Raw genomic sequence first — 24,230 nt, forward strand, 5'->3', positions numbered from 1 at the left:
GAGCGAGCAAGCAGCTGTGTGGGGTTTAGGTGCCAGCTGGGGTTAAACCACAACAGTCCTTTCTGGTGCTCAGCGTGGGGCACAAAGGGATCAAGATAATGACAGGTTCCACTGGAATGTATTAGGTCGAATTTATAGCTGTTATTGCTGCTTAGCTATTAATGGGCAAGTTTCTGTGCTTGCCACGGGGTTTGCTTGCCTCACTGTATATTAGTCTAGTGCTTGTTAGTGGCTGCTTCTTGCTTTCGCTGCTTGCTGTACTGCTGATCATCTCACTGTGCTGTGCCCAGGAACATGCTGGTAACAGCCATGGCGATGCACCGGGGCTGGCAGGTGGCCAGGGCATGGCTGCTGTGTCTGCGCTGCTGTGCTGGACAGGCTGGAACTCCAGTGTGAGCTTGAGTCGAGGGGAGGCAGACCTGTGGATGAGTCCATGTGGGAGCAGGACACCCTGAAGCATCTGTGGCCATGAATAAATTCATGTCAGAGCAGGTGTATCTTGAAGTGTCTGTGGCCATGCTTATGTCTGTGCTGCAGCAGACATACGTTTGAAGGAATCCTGGCCCAAGGACAAGTCCACGCTGGAAAAGTTCCACCTCGAAACATCTGTGGCTGTGGATATCCATGCTGCAGCAGATACACCTTGAAGCATCAGTGGCTATGCATGAGGTCATGATGGAGCACCTCAAAATATGTGGCCATGGATAAGCTCACGACAGAACAGGTACAGCCCAGGAGGGACTGCAGCCAGGGGTAAGGCCACGTTGGAGCAGGGTCAATCCTGAAGGGACTGTGACTGTGGGTAAGGCCACGCCAGAGCAGGTCTGTCTCTGAAGGCATTGTGGCCCATGGGTAAGGCCACACTGGAACAGGGGCACCTCAAAGCAGCTGTGGCTGTGGGTAAGTCTATGCCGCAGCAGGTGTCCCCCTGGAGAGACTGTGGCTCACAGATAAGGCTCTACCTGGAGTAGGTACAACCCTAAGGGACTGCAGTCTGTGGATACGTCCAAGCTGGAGCAGGGGCAAGGGGAGGAAGTCACTGCCACGTTAATCCCTATGGCCTGGTCCAAAGGGACCAGGGGTGGAGATTGTAACGGAAATACTTTTAATTGTTGCAACAACGATTTGGTTTGCATGTTATAGGAATTACTATAGCAGGAACTACCTCAACCAGTGGAGAACAAGCCTTACAACAAGCAATGAGAGTGCAGCAGCAACCCGACCTGAGCTGGCTTTGGTGCCCAGTAACTTCACGCAACATACCACCTCTCCTGTTCTGAATGACCACCATAACAGATGGAACACAAAGCCATGGACTAAATGAATTCAGTGGATATTTATGTTTCTGGAGATTTTATGGGCTTTTATGGACATTTTGCAGGAGTGGTTCATAGACTATGGGAATTATTTCTGTGTATTATATCAAAGGATGGGAAGGCAGGTGGCCTTAACGAGGATGTATTGGATAGTGTGATACCTAAGCACGATGCAAATGGTATGGAATAAGGGGTGGAAAATGTGCTGGGTTTGGCTGGGACAGAGTTAGTCTTCTTCACAGTACCTGGTATGGGGCTGTGTTTTGGATTTGTGCTGGAAACAGGGTTGATAATTTAGGGACATTTTCGTTATTAGTGTTATTTTCACATATAAAACTGGGGGAAATAGAAGGCAGCGGGGGATGTTCGGAGTGATGGTATTTGTCTTTCCAAGTAACTGTTAGGCATGATGTATCTCTGCTTTCCTGGAGGTGGCTGGACACCTGCCTGCCAATGTGAATCATAAGAATCATAGAACGGTTTGGGTTGGAAGAGACCTTAAAGATCTCCTAGTTCCAGTCCCCCCGCCATGGGCAGGGACACCTTCCACCAAACCAGGTTGCTCAAAGCCCCATCCAGCCTGGCCTTGAACACTGCCAGGGATGGGGCACCCACAGCTTCTCCGGGCAGCCTGCTCCAGCACCTCACCAGCCTCACAGTGAAGAGTTTCTTGTGAAGTAGTGAATGAATGCCCTGTTTTGCTTTGCTTGCATGTCAGCTTTTGCTTTACCTGTTACACTTTCTTTATCTCAGCCTATGAGTTTTCTCACTTTTAGGTTTGCGATTCTCTCCTGAAATGGAGTACTGGACCTCTGAGCAGGGGTGTGGGAGGCTCCATGGGAGGCTGGCCAGGGCCAGTAAGGGCCCTCAGGGTTCTGGAAACCATGAAGAGAACTGCAGTCATTTATTCCACCTGTCAAGACTATGTTTTAAAATTAGTCTCCTGTATTACAGGTTTAAACAGGCTTTCAGAGAATCTTTGCTTCCTGACTTAGTTAAGCAAGCATTGCCGCACCATTCAGTTTCATGAAGAAATCCTGCAGCATTAAGTAACGACTGTATGTCTCCAGTTCCCTCTGATACAAGGCAACACAGCCTCAGACTTCTTCTGTGGGCTTAGTATCATTCCCAATTTTGAGGCATTAGATGGTTTCAAAATACCTTTTAAAACTGTAACAGTTTTTGCCAGTTATCTTAAGCTTCTTGTTAATGATGGTGAGCTCTAGCTGCTCATGACATCTTGTGCTATCATCTGTGAGATGCTATAGCTATTATTCAGAGAAACTATAAATATGAACTATGTCATATGAATCTGAAGCGAGAAATGTTCTCTGTCCCAAACACTTTAGGCTGTAGAGAGACAAGACACATTAACAGCGTAAGATACAAAAAAACCCACAGGTCAAAAGAGGGTGATAGAAGAAAGACAGAACTATCAAGGCCTGAGACCACAAATGTACGCAGAAGGGTTTTAGCTACACAGAGTGAGTTTTGGTATCAAATGAGTGTAAGAGGGTTTCTTAAGTAGGCAAGTAGGGTAGAGGAGGGAAGAAGTGAGACACTATGGCAAGCAAACATTAGAGTGAGATTCTGATTCAGAAAGATGAGGACAGTACATTTCTGAGTGGTGACAAAGACAGTGACAAGACTGTGATGCCAGAAGGAATGACAAACTAGATTCCCTAAAATCCAGGGTGAAGAGCTGCAGAACGGTACTGTGGTATTCTTTGCTATCAACAGTCTATCAGTTTTTGTGCTATCAACAGTCCCTGGTGTGTTCTAGGATGGATTTGGGGGTTCTCTACATTTATGTCCTTTGGCAGTACTTGTTCTGCCAGCACTTGTCAAGAGTGTCAAGTGGGACTACTGACCCAATAGTTAAGCCCAACCAATGCACCTTTCAGAAGCAAGGCAGGGATGGCACAGCATGGAATTAGCTCTGTGAGTTCTCAGGTGTTCCCCAAGGCCATCAGGGAATCGAAAATTACAAAACTGCAGAAATGTTACTCCCAGCCCCAAAACTCACCAGCTGTAGTCTAGCCTTGGTAGCCAGCCAACTCAGTTAGGCCCCTGTCCTGTTTCAGGCAGGGTGTTGATCTCTCTTCCTAGGTAACAAGTGACAGGGTAAGAGGCAATGCCCTCAAGTTGTGCCAGGAGAGGTTTAGATTGGGTATTAGGAAAAATTTCAGCAGAAGGGTTGTCAAACATCAGAATAGGCTGCCCAGAGAAGTGGTTGAGCACCATCCCTGGATGTGGAGATGTGGCACTTCAGCACATTGTACTCGTGGACTTGGCAGTGCTAGTTAAATGGTTGGACTCCATGATTTTAAAGGTCTTTTCCAACATGAACTGGATTCTATGATTGCTAAAGAAAACCTCACATCCCTTTTCTCCTGGTGCAAGCACCACAGGCAGCAGCTCCCTAGCTGGGTTTTTTGGGTCTGTGAGATGGGCTTCCACAGACAGATCTTTCATTTCTCTAGCTGCATTCCATGGACAGGCTAGAAAGCCAAAGAACTAAGTGCAATGCATAAGCCCTGCTTCACCTTTGCAAGACATCCAGCAACATCTGGATGAAAGATAGGCGCAGGGTCACCAATTGCTGCTGCTGTTTTGAGCAGAGAGGTAGAAACATCACCTGGGGGTAACAAAAGTACAAGCCCTTCTTGTGGAAAACAGACTGCAAATACATCTGCATCATGCTGCTTCAGCTGCTCCTTCCCAGCAACAAGCCCCTGCAGCTCTTAGTTCCCAGGTTTGAAAATTGTCTTCCTTGTATTACTGCTTCAAGTGGCTCATCCTTTGGATGCCCACACAGTGGTGAAATGACCATAGCAGCTGCATGTCAGTGCTCAGGCATGTGGGTGGATACCTTTTGGCTTTGGGGAGTTGAACCAGGGAGTTGTGCTCACTGTTGCGCAGCCTTTAAGGAGGTCAGTGTGGCAAGTATTAAACCAAAAGGAAAGCTATAAAGATAGAGGGAAGACTATACCCTTCAGTGGAGAAAGACAATAAATGGCGATGGATGTTAGCCCCTCTTACAGACTTCAAGGGTATAATAAAGCTATAACATTAATTATAATTTTAATTGTTGCTTACCCTCTATCAATCAGAGTAATTCACTCCAGTTACTTATGACACTCAATCTTAAACCACACTAAATCAAAATCACCAAGAGTGTGAATTTATAAGATCTGTTTTGCTGCAGAAGCATTAACGGTCTCAGCTGAAAAAAAAAAATCAATGATACATTTCAATACAAAACCATCTGAGCCTTTACTATAGAAGTAATAAGGCATTTATTATTTCAAGAGCCCTGCATTCACAATATCCCCTTTCCAAAGAAAACACCCCTTCCTTCCCATTTTTATGAGGCTAATTTGTAGTATGTCACCACTGTGAGACTTCTGAATGTGTTCAGAACAAGACAATAAGAGTAAGCCACAGATGAATGATGTGTAGTAAAAATCAATAAACCTTATAACTAGTCACTAAGGGAACTGATTTTATGCCTATAAAAATAAAACAATTATAGCAATATTAATGGCAGATTCATCATAGTAATATAAAAAGTCCAAGTGTGCTTGTCTGTTGGGAATCTTTAATTCATCCTTCTGTAGTACGTTTTCACAAGGTAGAAGAAGTGGAACCGACTTCAAGAACACGCTTTAACTTGCAGTAATTCACCCTGTCAAAAAAAAAACCCAAACAAACACAAACCCAAAAAAACCAGTAAAGCTTAAAGAAACAGTTTTGACAATCAATATAAGTGGGATATGCACGGAAGGACAAAAGTTAAAGCCTCAAAAACCTGACCAGTAAATCTGATTTTTTTTTATGTTATGATTAGTGATTTCACATTACTGTGTACTGTGTTAACCGCACTCTAACAAAACTGGTGGTATAGCCACATAAAATACTTATTTTGTGGTAATGCAGGTTAAGCACAGCAAGGGACTTTTTTTTTTTAATCAAGAGGTCAGCTGTTTTTAGGCGACTGTTGTTGGGGGGGGGGGTGTGTGTGCAATACAGATATAATAGAAATAATTTGCCTATAATTTATAGCACACAGATCTGCTCTAAAACAAGTAATTTAAGTTCTACTAATAGCATCCAAGGTGTTACTATGGGCCTTTTTCAAGCCTATCAGGATCAATTGAAAGAGGTCCACTGCCGTCTGGCTTGGGCCCTGTATTGCCCACTGGGAGAGGACAACACCACAGGCCCAGCTAGGAGGCACAGGATGGCTGCAGGCACACACCAGTGACTGAGTCTCAGGGAGAACCGCTGGGGACACAGACTAGTAGCTGTGTGATAGCTGCAGCCTCTGCTACCTGTGACACATCTTTCAAGTGGCCCATAGACACTAAGAAAGTACAAAACTGACTTTTTTTCTTTATTCTGATTGCCAATTATTTAAGGCAAGTATAAAAATCAAAGCATTTGATATATGTTTTACATAAAATAAACTAGATTACAGCATAAAACAAGTAACCAGGCAATGGCATTAAAGTCTCTCTTCTAAAACGGGGTATTTGTAAACATTAAAAAAAAGACTGCAGGACTATTCAAGTAATAGAACAATCACAGATGTCTTCTGGTATGCAGGCTATTAGGTTATCTGCCATTCAAGATTATCAAAAAAGACATTTCATTATTCACAGATGCTCATTATCTCCATTTAAAATCTATACATTATATACAACACAGTTTTTGTGGTACTAGAATCCCCATGCCTTCCAAAGGTATATTTTTTTCACAAGACACAATTACAATGAAACAGTGAATACAGTAACATTTTACACTGATGCATCTTAATAGGAGCCACCAAATAGACGTCTACATTGTACCAAAGTGTCATCACAGTTAGCCTCTCTGAGAGCTTGTGGGAAATATCAGAAGGGTATGCAAGGTTCAGGCACACTGATACATAACATTATTTACAATTGGAAAGAAAAAAAAAAGGAAAAACAAAAAGAAAGAAGAAGAGAAAAGAAACAAACAGCCTTTTGCAGTTAACGCCTTCTAAACATGACAAATACATATCTCCATTTACTGTGTGGTTCGCAACTTAGCAGCAGACCCTGTGTGCGAGCCTTGGTACTGATACAAAAAAAGTAAAGAATATATATATATTTTTATATATATATGTATATATATATATATACGCATATATATATATAAAAACAGAAGTCTAATTACAGCAACATTTGTTACTCTGTGATAAAATCTGCAATTTACAAAAATGAAATGACTGGTTTTTGCCTGCCATTAAGGCATTTCAAATTAACACCATGGAACTGATGTCTGTAATAACGCGCTTCCTCATGTGATCCAGTCACATGACAATGTGTATCTCCAAACTCATCATTCTCTGAAAAGAGAAAGAAGAATGTTTTACTATGCAATATTCCTTCCTACGAGTTTTTTTCTGAAATCTGCACAGTATTCTCTATCTCAAGACAGACAACAAGCCATGTCCTCATGCCTCCCCTGCCAGGAACAACATACTCACAAGTAACCCATGCCAGAATTTATCTTCTGGGTTCTGACACCCTAGCATCCATCAGCTCTTTCAGGGCTAGAAACCCTTCTCACTCAAATAATTCCAGTTAAGACCCTTACATGGCTGCTTGTTTTCAGAGTTAGCTTTCAGAAAGACACCCGTAACCATGGAATGTTACAGTATTATTTAATACATTAAACTCTGAGGCTTAACACAGCAGCAATGAAAGAAACCCTGATGCTAAGGATGCTTTGGGTTTTTCACTTGAGATGGGATCATTATAATACTGAAGAGTTTTTATCGCCTCGAAGAGTAATGATGATGGTTGAAGACTAAATTCAACTGAAAATGTAGTAAATAAACAAGAGGCAAATGTGTGGAACAGGTACGTAACTTAAATACAATGTCCTCTCTAACAGACTCCCAAGCAAATCTCTCTGAAAGCAAAATCAGCAAACCAGGCAGAGCTGCAGAATAGATGAAATCTGAAGTTTTCCTGGTAGTACATGTCTAACTGAACATGAACTTTAAACCCTTTTTTATATAAATGGGTTTATATTTATATAAAAATGTGGATCTTAATAATTTGTTTTATCTTAATACCAATGCTTAAAACATAGTCTATAGAAAATCTCAGAACACAGACTACTTGTTCCTTCTTAATAATCTGTTAAAGGACACAACTAAGGAAAAAAATGTCACCTTAATGAGAATAAAACTACAATTAACCCAAAGTCCCACATTTTTCTTCATCCTTAAAAACTGTGTCATAAAAGGAACTGCTGACTATCAGGCTATAAAACCTATTTCCTTTCTTCTTTCTATGTTAAGATACATAATTTAAGATTTACTGGCTATTTACCTTCTTTGTGCAGGAAACATACCAGATGCAGACGCCTGCGCAGCCACCTGCTGAGTGGCAACAAGGGCAGCAGAGGTCAATCCTGAGGGAAAGAAGAAAGAAGAAATGTTGATGTGCTTCTGGTTTTAATGGATTTTTGTGCTCAAATAAATGTTAGGAAACATCTCTAAGGCACACAGACAAAAATCCCACCATTAGAAATTGGTTGCCTGAAATAGTTGCGATTTATGCATTGGGGTTTTAACATTGCATAAATCGCAACTATTTCAGGCAATGGTTTTAAGACAGTCTGCCCGTATGATCAATATGCCTCCATACAGTAAACTGAATTGTCCTTGATAGATATTTTACAAGAAAATATAGCATTCCTAGTTATTGTATTCCTTTCCAAATTCTGCACTGCATGATGCTAAGTGGTTTGTACAAGTTCCTGAATAGGAAGCTCAGTAGAAATAATAGGTACCAGGAAACAACAAGAATCAAGTCACAGTGAATTACAGAAACGACATGCCAGCTGCTCAGAATACAATACTTTCATAATAACTTACCATTTTTACAGTTTTCCTACTGAACAAGCAAAATGCATCCCAAAAGGCATACGGAATCACTGAATCAAACTGGGAAATGTCAAGACTTTTACACAGGAAAAATAACTGCTGAGGCACCAAGTGAAGGTAATGAATTAATGTCATTTAGCCACCAGTTGTGATGGCGTGTACTTTGCTGCATGAGAGGAAATATCCTTTTAATTCAGCTAGACTCTAGGGTTAGAGAAAAACAGTCAAAGACTGGTATAAAACCTGGGGACAATGAATTGTATCTTACTGTGCTGCTTTTTCCCTGACTGTAACTTTGGGCCCCGCATTTGCCAAAATACAGTCCTCTTTCAGACAGTCGAATTACAACAAGACCAAACCCTTGTGACTTCAATGCCTTGTACATAAAATATGTTCAGTATAAAAAGCTTTTGTCTTTGCTACACTTCTTCCATTCCTTACACAACCCTAATTATACAAAAAGGAGGTTATTTGGTTTGGGTTTTTTACAGCCTTTCAGCCAGCTGATGCCAGCTTGCAGTAGGAATCAAAACATTCACATGAATGAAAGCCTAACTGGTACATCTTTAATAATGCTCTAACACACAGTTTTGTAAATGCAATTTGGTATTTTCAGGCATGAAGCTATTCGTTTGCTGTTAGTCCATGCCATGAGTTTTCAAGCTTTCTTCCTAAATGTAAAAACACTTCTGATTTAACAAGGGGATCTCTAGTCAAAATGCTTCAAGTAGGCATGATTTCCAATGTAACAAATCCATGTTGCAAGCTAATCCCACCATTGGAAATCTTCTACTCACCTTGAAATGGGTCGTATTGTCCAGGTATAAGGGGGTAACCCATTCCAACATGTGTGTGATGGTGTGTATGGAGATGTCGCTGGCTAAAAGGAGAATGACGGTCTCGTTCCCTCTCTGCTTCCCGTTCACGCTCAGCTGCTGATTTTTCCACAGGCTAGTAATAACAAGTGAAAGAAAACTGATGTCAGAATTTTAAAAGGGACAAAATCACAACAAAACCACACTTGCCATAAAACCACACTTGCCATTACCTGGCAACAACCTTTTGAATTCAAATGACAAAGCTGATTTTTTTTCTGAAGAAGTATCTCTACTGGATTATTTGCACTTGATTCTGATCTAAAGCTGGCATATTTAGTTAATGGAAGAATTTCCAATGCACAGACATTTTGAGGCAACACCTTTCGTTTACAAAATTGGAGCCACCATGATGACTTCTAGTTTTGGGCTCCCTGAAGCTTGGATGACTTGCCAATGCCTGAACAACTTAGCTGAACTACTGAAAGCTGATGTAAACGAATCCTCAGCCCTCTAATGCACTCTGGCAATCAAGCCTGCCTAAATAGCAAGAAAGGCTTTTTAAAAACAGAATCAAAGTCAGTGACTTGCTCAAAATTAATACTAGCACCAACATATGAATGTAAAATAACAGTATTTGCTCCAATGTGGAAATCTTTAGAAATGGGGGCTGCTGATCCACTAATTTGGAACATGTGGCTTCTTGGCAAATACAGGGAGGGGATAATACCAAATCCCACAGTCCAATTTCTCATTTTCTTATCTGTTTCCAAACAGGAGCTTCCTGTTTAACTGCAATAAACTGTGCACCAGGAGGTATCTCTGAAATCTATGTTTCTGTAAGTCCATTCAAGATTGCAAGACCGAGCACAGAACTGTGTTACATGTGTCACTTCCCGTTTACGTCATGGAAGCATCCTGACTATAAAGTGCTTTTATTTTAAGGAGTATTGTAAAGAAGGACTGTGCATTTAGAGCTTGATGCCAGACTGTGTGCTTTTTAGAATGGTGTTCTCTACCCCTCCCTATATATACCACTGTTCAGTAGCAAGAGATGAAGCCTTACAACAGGGGACTTGCTGCGATACTGGTTGGCATGCTGCTGGAGCAAATCCAGTGCTTTGGACTCAGTGGTTGATTTCACATTGATGCTCGGGCTGGTATTGACTTTCTCTGCCTCTTCTCTCCCTGACACCTTCCCATAAACTGGATAGTGAAATCCTGGAGAGAGATAGGCCCCTGCAGGTAAACAATAAATATCACATCAAGTTACTGTTTTTACATTTTGGTTATATCAAGGTGGAAGGATGAGATGCCAGGACAGAGGATAACATAAAAAAATGGATCACATGACTATCAAACAGCATCTTTGCTCTTCAATTTCTTCACCTAATTTACCCTGATGAATGGAGGTTGTAAAGAGGGTTGAGCTGATAGCCATTTCAGACATTTATGGGTCCTCTTTAAGTGAAAGGAATAGTAACCATAATGGTTCTGACAGTAAGTGCTTAGAATATTTTTATAGGCAATAAACTATCTGTCAGTCTAACACCAATAGCAGACTGTCAAGGGTTGAGAAAACTGTAGCTGGGAACTGTAACAGTTCATAAAAGGAACATCTTGTATTAAATCAGTTTCATCTACAGAACTTTCCCTAGTGGAAGCACAAGCAAAACAAATGTCACCCATGAAGCTTCTAATTTACCCTAGCTACTAACAGAGATATTAAAATGCAGGCTTTACTGCAATTTCAGGGTGTAAATCTTAACTAGCATGCAAGGCAAATTTCAGAATACATACCAGGATAGCTGTGCATTAGGACAGGAGAGACTGCGCGATAGGCTGGATGGTTGGGATCATACATCTGTGGATAAGGATAAGCATGCAAGTACTGGATATAGGACTGATGCTGACTCATTGGTGAGGAAACTGCTACTCTAGCACCCCGAGAGTCCTTCCAATTTACAGGAGTCTTTCGATCATCATTTTTTATCTTGCCTTCATCCACTGATTGAGAATCAGAACGCTTGACCTCTTTAGGCTCCTCTTTAATGCTTGCTAATGAGACAGGAAGGTTAGGCAGGGAACTTTCCTTGTTAGGTGTTTTTCTAGGGCTGTCTTCTTTTAACTTTTTCTCACGATCAAGTTCTTCTGATTTCTGCTGATCAAGATATTTAGGCTGATAGACATAATGATGCCATGTTCGTGAATCTGGATCCTAATATGGAGGGGGGGAAAAAAATTGTTCTCAACTGAAATGTTGAAATAAGGTAATTATTGATATTTCAAATACTTCAATTAATGTATTTTTAATAGCATATCCCTACTACATAGAGGAGAGGTTTGCTTGCTACAGAGTGCCTAGAGCTCAAAGTCAAACCAATATTCTCATGAAGGAGCAAGAGGCTATTATCAAAGTTTAATTCAATTGCTTCATCTTATATCCTTCTTCATGCCTTTAACTAGTTTAATCATGAAATACATATGCATTGAATCAAAGTTCTGAGACCATGCTATTCATAAAACATTTTAATTAAAGCCCACAGAGCGATTTTCCCACTAGAGAGCAAAAAATACCTGTGAACCACAAATTAAAGCTGGCTAATGATATGTCAGAGCACTTAGATTACCTGGAACAATGAACCTGAAAAACTGATCTAGCTGGGAAGACGCTAATGCTGCCTCTGGTATCACAAACATTCAGGAATCAGTGAAGCCAGACATCAAGGCAAACCTCTTCAGCTGACAGTCTTATTTCAAGTTTGTAAAATTACACATGGATAAGTATTTACAGGATCAGGACCTCATGGTTTAAAGAACATGTACACGATATCATAAATACATTTTTGCATAATATATTACATAGACCAGTTTATAAACATGTTACAGATTTAGTTAGGTTAGTTCTTTACAAGGCCACACCAAACCAGTACTGAGCAGTAACAGGAAGACTTTCTTCTCTAATAGAGGATATGCAAGAGCTAATTGTAAACATTATCTCCAGTTGATATACACATTTATGGTATAAGTAACAGAAACATAAGCACACAACTAGACACTTGGACAGTCTGGTTCAAATACTGATTTGAATCAGCAGAAATCTCCTACCCAGAGCTGTACCATCCCACTTCCTTTAGAGCTCCCTAACTCCCACTCACCTGACCCCACCGTATCTTGAAAGACAGCCCATAAGGGTGAAGTGTGGGATGTACGGTACACCGGAACATGAAAGCATCAAGCATTGAGGCTCCAGTTCAGAGCACGGAGACAGTTGCATTGCCTTGAATGAAGGCAATGTGACATCTAGGAAGGTCAGCATGAAGCCACTGGATGAAATTCTGGTTCCACTGAAGTCAATGGCAAAACTATCACTGACTTCAATGAAGAGAGGATTTCATCCATTGTGTAGGTCTGTAGGGGCTTGAGGTTGGTTGAGGAGAGAAGGGGAACTTAACTGCTTCAAAAAGGTCACCTTGGGTTAAGATAAAGAGCTGAGTTTCAAGCCAACTCTTCAAAGAACCAGCTCACCCATCTTTAGTAAATGCCAACTGTCATTTAACAAAAAAAAGAAACACTTCAAACCATATTTCAAATCTACTTTAAGTCCTCTCACAATGAAAGCCGCTTATTTTGCTTGAAATTTCTCATTTCTGAACTAAGCAAACTGCTTAGAATTTACATCTAAAAGAGAAATCTAATTCTGTTTTATTCATGCATGTAATTTAAAGTAGTCTATTCAGGTTTTAAGCCTGCATTCTGTCACCACCTTGCTAGATTACTTTTTTTTTTTCCAAACAGCTCATCTGAAAGGTCTATGGGTCTGTTCGCAGACTACAGTACTATCCAGCATGAAAAAAGGATGGTGGAGCTTGTTTGGCTGCAAAGGTAGAAGAACATAGCAGAATCAGGGACAAAATCTCAAATGACTTAAGGATAAATCAAGACACTCTTGTTCCATTTCCTGTGATCTCACCTGTTTAAATCTTGTGGTTGGATCAACTCCTGTTTGCTTCATGGAATCCATAACAGATTTCATCTCCACAGCCTCCTTTATAAGCTGGTGGTTTTCCATTTGTTTGGCTTTGAAGCTGTCAGACTGAAGTTGCTGCTGGTGATTGGAAAGGAGCTGTGATTTGCTTGTCTCCTCACCTTTGTTAGCGACTGATGACCCTATTTTAGTGCTATTTTTACTGGACTCTGGAGTTGAAGGGGCTTTTGAAATAGTGGCAGATGGAATATTCTTCTGCTTATTGTCATCCTTCCCAATCTCCTTCAAGGGAGGGTCATTCTTCCTTTCACAGTCCCTTCCAGTTTGTGCCATTTTCTGTTCTGCTAGTCTCTGGTCCTCATAGTATTTTTCATACTGCTGCCTGTAAGCAGGGTTAGAGGCCATCAAGGACTTTTGGTCCATATAAAGCCCATAGGCATACTGTCCATAATAAAGTGACTGAGCAAGTGCAGGGTGTCTTTGTGTTATTACTGACTGATGTTGTGGCTGCAAATTAGAGGAAGTGCTTTCACTTTTCTTGGCATCTAATGGTTCTGCCTTCTCTTTCTTCTCAGCCTCTTCCTCAGTCTCTTTTTTGATCTTCAGTCCCTGTGGGGTACTGCTGTTCCCAGCTGCTGGGGCACTGACCTGTCCAGAGTGCATGTAACTTGGGGAATAATAAGGATCGTAGCCATGGTAATACGGAGAATGGGACTCTTTCACTTGAGCCGATTGTGCTGTGGTTGAAGAATGTCCTTTTACAACACCGTCCTTATTAGAAATAATATCCGACGGAGAGCTGGCCTTTGACCTCATGCCCTCTGACCTGCTGTCAGAGCCACCATCATCAGCCGCATCAGAAATATCCGAGTAAGCAGGGCTGTTGGTTTTAGCGGCCGCGCTATCTGCACCATTTTGTGTCAACACGTGCAGTGGCGCCATGGCAGATTGTCCATTCACCAAAGTGCTGCATTCCATCCTGGAGGCACTCCCTATGGAAGGGCTGGGCGCATTGTCTGTGAACGTGTAAACCTTATCAGCTTCAGCCTTAATACTTGCCATCCTGCTCTCTTGAGACTCTGACAGTCCATTAGCTAGCACTTCATTCTTGTTGAGATGGTCCTTTAAAAAATGTCCAGATAAGTCTTTCCCAGACCCTTTTGAATCCTCCAGCTTTCCCAGCTTAGAATCCATCTTGGGGCTTCCTGTCTCTTTGCCTTCTTTGTCCTTCAGCTTTCGCTTCTCCTTTTTCTTTTTGTCCTTGAGTGATGTGAGAGCTGGGTTTACAGTGCTTGGCTCTCCCATAATTGTGGGCTTTGGTTGAATAGGTTTTAGCGGAGGGCTCTTTGGTGTAGCCTGAACAATAGTAGTTGTCAAAGATGGAAGTCCCGGTATTGTCCCTGTAGTGGTGGTTGTGAAGGCTGTAGTAGGTATAGCTATTAATTGGGGAGGAGTCGGTGCTGGCGCTGGGGCAATGGGTCTGGCTGTTTTCAGTTTCGAAAGGTTTTTATCAACCTTGCAATTGTTCGCTTTCTTGCCTTTCTCACCCAAACTCTTCTTGTCGATTAACCCTTCAGCCTCCAATTTCGGCATTTCGGTTTGCAAATTGCCATCTGCTACCGAGCAATTATCCAGTGTTGCTGCCATATTAGAAATTACCGGAAGGCTGTTCAGCTCACTGTTCAGACCCTTCTTTTTGCCAGAATTCTTGCCAGTTTTGGAACTGATAACTGAACCAGGGCCATTGCTGGCCAGTTCCCTTTTTCCCTTGGGAGTCCCTGGGGTAGTGATGGAGGAAGGAGATGTTGGTGCTTTTAGTGGATCAAAGCCTGGCAAACTTGTGCTTGGCTCACTGCATTCAAGTGCCACGTTACTCAATGCTTCCTCACAGTCTGAAATTTTGTCTTCACTGTCAGGCTCAAACTCTAGTTTGTTTTCTGGGTCTAAATGTGCATGAGCCTGATGGTAGCGCAGTCCATTAATGTGCTTGTACTTTTTGTTGCAGTTGGGATGAGGACAGTCAATCAGCACTGGAGAAGAGCAGCCTTGGTCCAAAAAAGTAGTCTCAGGTTTCCCCTGTGGGGTGGTAGGAGTGCTTCTAGAGTTAGTACGAACACGTTTTCCACATTTATTGTCCTCTGAACTGGAATTCAAATCTAGCTCCATTGGAGGCTTAGTTTTCCTCTTGTTTGTGGATGAAGGGCTGGCTTTGACTTCATCCATGGAGCAGTTAGGGGGTGTCCTGCGCCCACTTGAGTTAAGGCTGCCCCTCCTCCCCTTCCCATTGGCACCACCTCGATTCTTATTCTGAAGTCCTCTGGACTCTGCAAAACTCGCATCATTCCCAGGTACAGCTGCAGCTGCAGCGGACCTTGCCCGCTTTCCCCTGCCCCGTCCTCCACGCATTTCCAGGTCACTTGTTGGTGATTCACAAAACCTATATAAACAACATCAGATTTCATCAGCAGGAGCTATGAACTGAATAAATACCAAAACACCACCACTTCACGACAGAAACTTCATACATGCTAAAGGAAAGATGCCCTTCTGCCAAATGAGAATGCTACAGTCTCAAACGGAAAGTCACTCAAAAAGGACAAAAATGGTAGGAACAAGACCACCTAATTTGAACAATGGAGAGAAAAGTTCTCCAAACTCACAGAAATGCATTTTTAAATGAATTGCCTTCTGATTGAATCCCATGTATTTCCCACTCTCTCTCAAAAACCCAAAACAAAAATAAGTAAAACCTCCCACCCCACAATTCAGTGTGGAACAGAGAATTACTCGTTTCACTGGTGCATGTTTTCAATTACAACCAGTTGGTTTTTATTAATCTCTGTACATTCTCTTGACAGAGATTGGGGGTGAAAATACAGCAGAGAAAAAACAGACTCAGAATGACTGCCTACCTAGGAGGGGCCCAGTCATGCTTTGTGCAGTCCAGCAGTGTTCCCACATAAGTCTTGTTCCTCCATGTAACATTTACCACTAGGACACCTACAGTGGGAGAAAAACAAAGTATTATCACAGTCAGAACAATAATTGGGGTAGGCTTTTTGTTTTGCTCTTTTTTCATATTTTTTTTCTTTTCTTCCCCACAAAATGAGAGCTGTATTCTCATCTGCTTTCAGATGCTGTGTTCTGTACTGTTCCTCTTCTGGTTTCAGTGACCTCAAGTTAAAGCCCACAGGGAAGACAGCAAACAACAAAGAACAAGGGTGTGTGTGCACATACGTATGTGTGTAAGGGAGTGTGTGCCTGTGTGCCAGTGTGTGTTATCAAGCTACAGCTGACAGAAGGAAATGAGTTTTGCCATGTCCTGCTGTAAAACAGCAACACTCACCTCTTAATTTTGCTATTATTGCACATAATTGCTTTCGCTTGGCAGCCAGCCAGCATAAACTAAGCACCAGTTACAGTGTTTAAATCAGTAGGTGACTGAGAAGAATCTGCTTTCCTTTGAACAATATGATAATGATGCTTCTATTTATTTGAAATTGCATATATCCAAGCACACGAACACACACACACACATACACATGTGTGCACTGCAAGTTTGTTCAGCAGATGTAGATGGAAACATGGGTTATTTGCTTTGCTTTTTCTTCTGTGGAAAGCGAGGGCTAGACAGGAAAATGCAACCATGCAGTGAAGCCAAGAGGAATCACAATAGAGAGAGATGGAAAGAGGGATCCTTTACAAAATGTACTGTAATAAATCTACTGTAATTTAATTACTTTTCCACTTACAACTTTTATTAAATGTAAATTTGCCTGCCCACCTAAGGCAGACTTCTAGCTGTGGTTTATTCAAAGCATGGTAAGGATATCCTAAGTAACAATAAATGTGGGGGATACAATTCAAACGTTTTCAGGTTGCCCTCAAACACTTCTTCACATAATTCAGCATCATCTTCATGGATTAGCCAGTGTAATGACCCCTTTAATTCATCAACTTCTGCAGATAAACACAGGACTGTATTATTGAACCTGTCATCTCTTCTCATTAGAATACATGCTGAAATAAAAAATCTATTTTACCTAGCAAAGAAAGGCATGATGCAACATGTTTCCAATTTATGAGAGGTATGAAGACACTAACTTGCAGCTGCCAGCCTTGAGACTTCTTTTTCTTCTACGCTTCCCTTATTCTAGCTGTAGCGTTTCTATAATGGACATAATAATGGCATGATGCCAGAATGTTTCCAGCCAGTCTTTTACTTCGCCTTACTCTTGCGATTCCTGATTTTGAACTAAAACCATCATCTCCCCTGACCACCACCACCCCCCCGCCCCCGCCCCCCCCCCCCCCCCCCCATTTTCTGCTGCACCAAGGTAAACACGCAACCAGCTGCGTATTTCCTCAGGGGCCTTTTAACAGCGGAGGAGTATTTGAAGCGTGGTTAGCAGAGGTACCAGGGAAGAAGGGAATTCCTTGAAAATTCTCTGTTGCAGATTTGAAAATTACTCCCCATATGGTTTACGTCGCCATTACGATAAGGCGACCAGAATTCCACACGCCAGGGCGAACCCATCTGAGGGATATAAGACAAACGGGCTCTTCCCGCCAGGGCCAGTGCCAGGCCCTGAGCACCTAGAAGGATTAGGGTTAAACCACTATGCCGTAATTCAGTGTCCTACGCAAACCTGGCTGCCGGGGCAGGGCGGGAGTGACCCCAAAAACCCACAAGGAACGACCCGCGCTTCACCCTGCCCGCCCCGGGACCGCGCCCCGGGCGGCGGGGGCGCAGCCGGGCCCGTGTGCCCGCCGGCAGCTCCGGCTCCTGATTGGCCGCTCCCGGCTCTGCGGCGCCTGCTGCCTGCCATTGGTGGCAGGGCCGGGGCGGGGCGGGAGCGGCGCGGGCTGTGCCCGTGCCCGCCGGACAGGGGCGGGGGAGGCCCCGCAGCGCCCAGCGCGCCTTACGCGGGGCACAGGAGGGGTCCGGCCACCGGGAACCTGCCCCCGCGGACCAGGGCCCGGGGCGGCCCGCAGGGCTCCGCCGCGACTGACCCCCACCGGGGCAGCTCGGCCAGTGCCGCCGGGACGGAGGAGCTTCGAGCGGCCGACGCCGTTCCCCTCCCGTACAGGAATCGCGCCGCGCCAGGCCGCGGACCGGGAGGAGCGCACCGCAGGCCCGCGGGGGAGCACGTGCCACTGGAACTCCGGGTCCTGCAACACCAAGTGGTGTTCCCACCTTCCGTGGTGTTCCCACCTGCCACTCGCAGCTACGGAGAGATGCTCAACAGGCGCCTCTCTGGTAACGGCCATGCTTTCCTTCCACCCTGACAGCGTCGGCGCCCGAGTGAAAATGAGGGGCGCATCCCACCAGCAGGCCCTGCGGTGCCATGCAGCCCCATCCCCAGCAGCAGCGCGGTGGCTCCCTCCCGGCCATCCACTAGCATCTGTCCAGCCTTCCCCAGAAGATGCAAAGCATTGAGGGCTTTCTGACTGCCCACGGAGTGATCTGATTACAGAAGAATTAGCCACACCATTCGTTTCTCCCCAGCTAGCTCACATTTGGCCTTTTGTTAAAATGTCACTGTTAGGTTGTGCGGTGGTTTGGGTTTTCTTAAATCAAGCTGTATTTCTTAAGTAAGTCTCCACCTTCCTCAGTATTTGTAGTCATGCCTATCTCTACAGACATTTTATTTATTTATTAATTTCTATAACAGACATAGGGATAGTCTGTTACCTATTGATAAGAAAAGATGGCAAAGTAGATGGCATGGAGTAGGTGTAACAATAAAATCCCCTGAAATCAATACACGTCAGCAATTCTTAAAAGACATTCAAATGACCTTCCAATGTAAGAAAGTCAATACCTCAAAAGCAAACACGAGTAAGTTCTTCCCTTAAAGTCAGTTACATTTAGCATCTCATTAAGTTTGTTAGTCTTAGCACAGGCCCCACTATGTAAGTAGGAGGGAAGATTAATATCCATGCTGCATTAGAATAACTGTGGCAAGGAATAAATTTCCTTTCCCTAGTGAACAGTACATTACTCAGCCACAGGTTAAGATTCCAGAGAACTGGCAGTGAAGGTAGCTTATTTAATCTTCAAAGATTATCACAGGAACAGGTCAAGAGAATATAACATGGGAGGTAGGACTGACCCCAAAGGAAACATGCAACTGGAGGCTTACTAGACTAAAGCACTGGAAAATGAAAACAGAAATGAGAAAGGTTAAGTAGTCCACAATATACACTAGCTGCACTACTGAAGAGAACAGATTATGCTTGCTGCACCCAGACAGGGTATATTATTACAGGTCTCTGATCCAAAATATTGTCCTGGCACAGAGCTCAAGCTCAAAACAAGAACCTCTGCTGGGACTCGTCTGCGCTGCCACAGAGGCAGCACACCAACAGTACTACAGCAGTGTTCAGCTCACCTCCAAGTACTGCATCCAAGTACACTGGGCAACCAGTCATAGATACACTAACCCTTCTCTAAGTTGTTCCAACTCATCTCCTCTTTTAAGCATGTGTGTGCTGGGACATACCTGCCCACATACCCACTCCATCTTAAGAAGTAAGTAACATAGCACACACAGGATCAAACCTCACTGGGGCTGTGTCAAGCCATAAGAAGATCCTGTAACGATACTTCCCCTTACACTGGACTATACATCATGTAACAATCATTTTAGCATTGCCTGAACAAGAGTGAAAATCCAGACACTGTCAGAGGTCTGAGGAACTCCACAGGTTTCATACTTTCTGAATAAAGAGATGTATTTTCACCTTAAAAAAATCCCAAGAGGCTAAACTATTTAAAATAACTTACTGGAGAATGGGAGAAAAATTCAGATGCTCGTAATGCAGTGTACCTGAGAGTATCACAACTCTTAAGACTCCAATTCAGGAAACCTGGCCAAAAATATAATCCTGTTCATGGGAGGTTGGCTCAAACAACAGTGAATACATTTAGATTACATGCAAATGTTTCTTTCATCATGAAAGGGTGTCAACTCAAAGAGTTTCACCAATTACCAGAGCACAGGTCACAAGTGTTGGGTGCAACTGAGAAAAAACTTATCACAAAGTGAGGGTGTAAATGTAATTTGGTTTATCATTCCATTTGCAAATTACATAACTATTCACAGTTACAGTATATCTGAAATTAACAGTATCCTCCACAGTCCTCAGTGTCAAATATCACAAATCAAAGCAGCCAAGAATAAGAAAAAAAAAAATTCAAAAGTTGCTACCCATGCAACTCTAGTGAACCTGTGTGTACAAATTACAAAATGGTGTCTAACACAAGAAAAGGGGTCATGTTACCTCAGAGTTTTACAGTTCATCTACACTAGTCGGTACCTTTTCTGCAGAAATCCATTATTAGTCAAGGCAGGATCATACACAAAACCTTTAATGCATGGCAAAGGTACACATAGGATGTTACCTAGTGCACACCACTGTTAATACAAGTCCCTCCTTTAACATCAAGGGGAATTTCATTAGCCTGTTAGGAGCAGCAAGAAAATATTCTGTATTTTGGTGCTTTCCTTCACGCTGCATGTACCGTTATAAGCTTTTTTCTTTACTCGTCACATTCACAACCACAATGTTTATGGCAAAAAATTATCCAAAAGATAGGGAAAACATGCCTAGAGGAGCACAAAACCATTTTACATAAGCAGTTCAGATAGATATAATGGAATAATCTGCACAAAATAACGGTGACAATTTTACTTGGATTTTATTATGGAATGAAAGATCACATGTCACAAAAATAATTTGTAATAAAATCATTTTTAGAAATCTACAAAAAGAAGCAGTTTTTATGACTTCTATGGATACGATGCGTCTGTCCTCTTTCCTTTCCCCTCCCTTCCTTCATTTCAGTGACTGCATAATGAAGAGCAGAACTAAAATTGGCTATTTACTCTTAACTAAATTTACCAGATGAAATATCTCATCACAAATTGGAAATGAACTACCTAGATTTGTTGTTCACTATTTGAAAAAAAGAACCATGCTCTTTCAAAGTCAGCCTAAAAATTGCAGATGTGCTGTTTTGACACAAAAACATCAAAATCACAAGGCATCCTCAGTACCAAGCCAGGCTACTATTCATGTCAGCTCCCGTTAACACTGCACTTCTAGCAGCCACATCAAGCTTGTAAGGGCCTAGTCAAACCTAACAGGATACACTCCTGCAGATGTTCCTTCATCTAAAAACCAAAAGACTGAAGGATCTAGTCTAAACCAGATATTAATCCTTTTGCGTTCCTGACTTGGTTTTCAGCAATGAACACAAGCCAATAATTTTTATGCTTTGTATTCAAAACTCCTAAAATGAGATCATGTGGTTAGGAATCAAATTATCACATTCGTATCTTAAATGCAGGCCCTAGTTTTTGAAAATACTGGCTTTAGAAAACAAACACATTCAAATTCCAACATAAGTAGACATTACTCAATCAATCTGACTGGACAGCCTGACTCAATGTTTACAGCATAGGCTGCTATTGCGTTCAAATTAAAGCATTTGCTGCAAAATTCTGTTTTAGTTCAAGTTGATTATTTTCCCAGAAAACTCAAAAGACCAGTTATCTGAATGGGTGAATGGGTACACCTTCATTTTTGTAAAAAGAGCTGTTCTCTCTGTTCTTAGCAGAGAATCTGGCCAAAAGTATCTGCAAAATTCTGGAGAAAAGTGCATCTGCACGAAGTCCTTCTGATCATTTGTCTAACTGATGTGTTGAAGAATATTTAAATGATCTTTAAAACTAGGAATAATTTGACTGCCTTTCAGGCACCAAGTCACTTACATTTAAAAACTCACTAAGTTATGCTTAAAGTTAAGCAGAGTCCTACTTGCTCAAAATTCCCATTCAGTTAACAGTTCTGCCTACTGTCTTTACTGTTCTGAATAAATTTTAAGGCAACTTTTGCTGATGCCAGAGGAAGATCTACTAAAGTATACTATGCTTTGTAGAAATTTTTATAAGATTACTTCTTAAAAGTTTAATATGACAAAGTCTTGTAGCAGTATTCCTGTGGCATAGCAGCTCTGCAAGGTTGAGATGCAATTCTCGGTATTTGAGAAGGCATCATATCATCACTTGATGTAACATTACAGGAAAATCAATTCCCCATATCTTTATGATCAGTGAAACCAGAAATGTTTTTGCAAACCAAATTCCATTCGCCTTTTGTCCGAGCCTTGCCAAGTACAAATAATACAGGCATGCCTGGGATACCCAAACCATGGCACAACTGTCACCAGTGAGTACACTGCCACCATGGATTAAGCACATTTTATTCTGCATCTGGCACTGCAAATTTTTTAATCCCACATATATCTATTTGGCATCACTGTTCTAACAGTAACTAAAGTATATGAAGTGCAAAAAGCTGCGAGACGAAAATCTATAACCTTAGGGTTATCTCAGGCTTTTTCATTGCAATTGGTGTAGTAAGAGCAGTATAACTCATTCACCACACCATCATCAATCCCAGATCTACATATACACCTGCAGTTCATCCAGGCATAAAAAACACAGAACAATGTTTATATTAGACTTTTAATGCAAATGGATTATTTCTCTCTGATTGCTTCCATCAAGAAAGTAATCAAAAATTAACAGTAAACACTATACGTATAAAGTCAAGTCTTCCACACCGAATGCTGATCTGGTAGACATGCAATTTATTTACTACTTTAATCACACTCTGTCTAGCATGGCACAAGAACTTAACTACATCTACAGCAGGTGCACATGTAACAGACATCAACACCAGAAAGCCTGACAAAGTAATGACTGTCAGGTGGCCTGGAAATGCAAGACTGGTGGCTTGGTTTTTTATTTCTTTTTTTGGTGGTTTAGGGTTTTTTTGTTTGTCTGTTTGTTTGTGTTTTTAAAGAGCTCTACTGCTGCACTGAATGTTTGAAAAGTCACTTAAACCACATCCTGTAACTAAATCATCTAGAGCACAGATCTGCAATTAGTCATTTTGGGAGCTGGCCTTTACCTAAACAAGTACTGTAGAGTAATGAAGCTGAGAAGATCGGATAGGATTGAGGAAAAGAAGCACAATGAAACACAGCTGGTACAGTCATAAACCTCCCAGACACTGAGCTGTGGTGTTAATACTTTATGAAAGCATAGTAAGTTTAAAGGTTAAAGGACTGAGAGGCTAAAGCCTGCTATTTTAGTCAATGTTGCTCTGCTGGTGGCTAAAGCAGGTTGGCATTACTCTAGCCACATAAACTACAGCAGCTTGTTCAACAGCGTAACAAACCAAATTCATATCCATGTGATTTCCAGTAAGTTCTGAGTAATGTCAACCTAAATGGATACTTTATTGAAATGGCATGTCCTTTCTTTCCCCCTTCATTATGAAGTCACCAGTACAATATAGCTAGACTAGCAACCACCATCCTAGCTTGAAAAAGCTCTGTTATACCTTTAGTAATATATGAACAAAACCTCTTATTCCCTGGATTTGCATTATATACTCCCATTTGCATTCCGAAAAGAAGCAGCAGTTGCACGGTGTGAAGCACCTCCAGAAGCCATGGAACTGGGCCGTCAAGGAGACAACTTTTTCATCCCACCTAACAGTAACTGTAATATATTGTCTTAATCTAGAGGTTTATCCCAGAGCATATAGAAGAATAAACACTGAAATAACTGAAGAAGGCCTGTTTCCCCATGAGCCCATGTGCTTAATACAGAAAAGAACACACAGCCACTTCCATCACTGTCACAGTTCCCACAGCCTTTGTTCTGAAGCCTGATGAGCAGTATTGATTTGGGAAAATCATTGAGCTTCTTGGAAAACTAGACTCTAGCTTATTCACCACCATCTATTTCTTTCTCATGAAGACAGTTGGTCAATATTCAGTTGAATGGTCAGCTAAAAGGAGCACTGGTTTCTTTTCTTTTCCTTGCCTCCCTAGTAACATCCTTTTGTAGCTTTAGTATAAAACAAAACAGCAGAAGACTTGTTGCTGAGGGTGACCTGAAATGGTAGTGCCTCTGGACAAAAATATGACTTTGAAATGCTAAAGGCAGGTTGGCTCTGGAAAACAGTGCAGCATCTAATCATAGAGCTTATGTCCCTTATCATTTATAATAACAATACCACTATAGTTTTTTCAGTGTATGTTTATTCTAAAGACAGTCTGCCTAACAAATAACCAATAAGCAAGATCTGGATGCAAATGGAAA

General features: G+C 42.0%; 1 protein-coding gene across 6 annotated transcripts in view; it reads right to left on the reverse strand.

Annotated features, from left to right (window-relative positions):
• Nucleotides 1-4,598: 4,598 nt before the first annotated feature.
• ZNF608 (zinc finger protein 608) overlaps nucleotides 4,599-24,230 on the reverse strand; it is an 87,165-nt gene continuing 67,533 nt past the window's right edge. For 4 of the 6 annotated variants that reach the window (XM_055791370.1, XM_055791367.1, XM_055791369.1 and 1 more), the window contains 7 exons: nucleotides 15,957-16,044; nucleotides 13,030-15,481; nucleotides 10,857-11,274; nucleotides 10,123-10,295; nucleotides 9,039-9,192; nucleotides 7,707-7,766; nucleotides 4,599-6,690 (listed from right to left, as the gene is read on the reverse strand). In XM_055791370.1, the coding sequence (XP_055647345.1) occupies nucleotides 6,554-6,690; nucleotides 7,707-7,766; nucleotides 9,039-9,192; nucleotides 10,123-10,295; nucleotides 10,857-11,274; nucleotides 13,030-15,481; nucleotides 15,957-16,044 (3,482 nt within the window). In that variant the 3' untranslated portion in view covers nucleotides 4,599-6,553. Of the gene's footprint in view, nucleotides 7,767-9,038; nucleotides 9,193-10,122; nucleotides 10,296-10,856; nucleotides 11,275-13,029; nucleotides 15,482-15,956; nucleotides 16,045-24,230 lie in introns of all 6 variants that reach the window. The other 2 variants (XM_027794054.2, XM_005242520.3) reach the window with 2 other exon arrangements.

This window comes from Falco peregrinus, chromosome Z, assembly GCF_023634155.1.
Source record: "Falco peregrinus isolate bFalPer1 chromosome Z, bFalPer1.pri, whole genome shotgun sequence".
Classification (NCBI taxonomy): Eukaryota; Metazoa; Chordata; class Aves; order Falconiformes; family Falconidae; genus Falco; species Falco peregrinus.